General features: G+C 47.1%; 1 protein-coding gene across 1 annotated transcript; it reads left to right on the top strand.

Moving 5' to 3' along the window:
• The first annotated feature begins 984 nt into the window (after positions 1–984).
• On the top strand, positions 985–1,970 carry LOC121013823 (methyl-CpG-binding domain protein 3-like 2B). The gene is made up of 2 exons (XM_040449629.1): positions 985–1,074; positions 1,395–1,970. Exons 1-2 carry the CDS (start codon positions 985–987, stop codon positions 1,968–1,970), a joined length of 666 nt encoding a protein of 221 aa, XP_040305563.1.
• The last annotated feature ends 483 nt before the right edge of the window (positions 1,971–2,453 follow it).

Here is a 2,453-nt window from a genome sequence, read left to right as displayed (position 1 = left end):
ATGTGTAATTAAACATTAAAGTACACATCTCTGCTGAGTATCCAGTTTGTAGAAAAGCAATATGAAAGAAATAGTAATACATATAGAAGTAAACACTGAAAAAAATCAACACAGAAAATGTAATTTTGGTTGCTGGATCAGGAAAGGTCACCGAGGTTGTGGGATTTTATAGGAAACTGAAAGTACTCAAGAATTATTCGGAAGTTGAGTCTTTAGGTAAATTCAGGAGGGCGGATGTATGGTTTATTGTTCAAAGTGTGTGGTGTGGCCACAATGACACTCAGGTTTACACAGGACATTAGTACTAGCAAGTGGGTTTGGGGACACTGAGACAGCAGTGAATTTTGGGGGGGAATTGGTTGGTTCAACTTCGGAGCTGGTCACTGTTCGTGGAGTCATCAGTGTCATTATTGATGAGGTGAGTGGGAGAGTGGGTATTGGGTATCAGGGTCAGAGTCAGATCTGCACTGACTCTATGGGCATTTCTAGTTCCATTAATGGTATTTGGAAGCCAGGGAAATGGATGAATGGCCTAGACAGGGGTGCGTATGTGTAACAAATGTGAGAGCAGGATTGACCTCTAAGAAGCATCGATTGTTGTGTTAAGTCAGAAAGAGGAGCTGACGTTAACAGGGAGGAGCACGGAGAATGTTCTTGCCAGAATCTTGAAAAATGGTTTTATAATGGAGGTCTTTGTGCAAACAAACAAAAACGTGTGATGGGAATATGGTGTTTCTGGTTATCTATTCATGAACAGGAAGATAGTTGAGTGACAATGGGGTTTGAGTGTGCAAGTGAGAGTGAGTGAGTATCTAAGGGTTGGGAGGGGCAAGACCTCACTGAGGATGAGGCACTAGAGGTAGGAGAACCAGGTTGTTGTGTGTCCTAGACCCCAGTTAAGAGATACTGCAAGCCTGAAGCCTTGGGATACTAAGAAACCTGTGATCCCTGTGTCCAAATGACGGTGGGTTGAGGGGAGCCAGCATGAGTGTGGTTGACATTGACAAGTGTGGTAAGATGGGCACATCCTACAGAGAAGGTGGTGGAGGAGAAAGGGTCTGGAATTGGCACTGGGTAATGACCTCAAGCTTTCTGTCCTTGACTCACATCTCTTTGATATCATCCCAGGAACTGTTCTCGCACCAGCATCACCATCACCTGGGAACCCTTAGACATGCAGATTCTTGGCCCCACTCCAGACCTGCTTGGCTTGAGGTCCAGAAATCTTGAGTGCTAACCACCCTCCAGATGATGGTGATACAACGGTGCCATTCGAGACACCTTTCTCTGTGGGTAAAGGAGGGTGAAAGATACAGATGAGTGGAGACCATTCTTTGTGGCTGGTGGCCTTCATCCCCCATCTTCAAATTTCCTGTTTCATTTTGTTTTCAAAGGGGAAGCTCAAAAGAAACATGATGGCCTGGACTTCGGAGAAGAAAAAAGTCCATTTAGTTGAGTCCAAGCAGAGGTGTCGTGAAAGGGCTGCACTTCCTGTAAGGCGGACCAGCTGCATTTTTGAGAGGCCGGTCACAAGGATAACTTCTCATCCTGGCAGTGGGACCAGGTGCAATCAATGGGACAAAACCTTGGAGAAGCCCCAGCAAATCTGTGCATACAGGAGACTGCAGGGCCTCCAGGCCTGCAGCAGCGATGGGGAGATGTTAAGTACTTTGGACTTTACAAGTACCTTACAGGTAGTTGCGCTGGGTGGTGTGGGTGGTGCTGGGTCTCTACCTGGCAGACCTGAGTTCTGCACAGCGCCATCTTCAGGTTGGGCAGGGACGGTCCCCGGGGTGGGTTTCTGTCCCCCACCACTCGTCTACAGACAACCGGTAACACTCGGAGATATCTGGAGACAGACTCAGAAAGTGAGAAAAGCAAGAGACAGGCTGGCTGAGGCCTTGGGGGCAGACAGGCTTGCCAGGGAGGCAGAGAGAGCCAGAAGCCAAGAGGGATGTTCTGACAACTAGAGGAAAAGTAGAAGATTGTGTGAAAGGGTCGAGTGGGGTGGCCCTGGGGAGGGTACTCGCCAGTGAGGCACGTTCCACTTTCTGTTGCATTGTCAACCCTGTTTCTCGCTCCCTACCACGATGCTTTGTTATAGTAAGATGGCTCTTTATTAAACTCTTTTGGGACACAAAGACATGAAATAGTGGGTGGTTTGGTGGGTAAGAGATTGGATTTCATGTGATAAGAGAGAAGACAAAGCTTTGCCAGCAGGCTCAGTGCCTTTGCTCTGGATGAAACTTGTCTGCCTCACAGCATAGGACATGCTGGAATGATCCAATAAACACTTCATTTTATTTATGGACAATTCATTCGGTCAACAAACGTTGTAATTATTTGTGCCGAACAAATACTTGGTGGAATATTACAGAAGTCAGAGGGGGAGACCTTCTCACTAGGGTCAGGAAGGAAAAGAAGGAGCCGGCATTTTCTGGACTTCCTTACAC

This window comes from Herpailurus yagouaroundi, unplaced genomic scaffold (assembly GCF_014898765.1).
Source record: "Herpailurus yagouaroundi ecotype Mexico unplaced genomic scaffold, PumYag 200, whole genome shotgun sequence".
NCBI classification, from domain to species: Eukaryota; Metazoa; Chordata; class Mammalia; order Carnivora; family Felidae; genus Herpailurus; species Herpailurus yagouaroundi.
This window is presented reverse-complemented; position numbering and strand designations above follow the sequence as displayed.

Bases quoted from the DNA above. Each gene is read 5' to 3' on its own strand.
- LOC121013823 (XM_040449629.1), top strand. From the start codon at position 985: ATGAGTGTGGTTGACATTGACAAGTGTGGTAAGATGGGCACATCCTAC. The intron at 1,075-1,394 runs GTAATGACCTCA...TTGTTTTCAAAG, and splicing joins GGGTCTGGAATTGGCACTGG to GGGAAGCTCAAAAGAAACAT.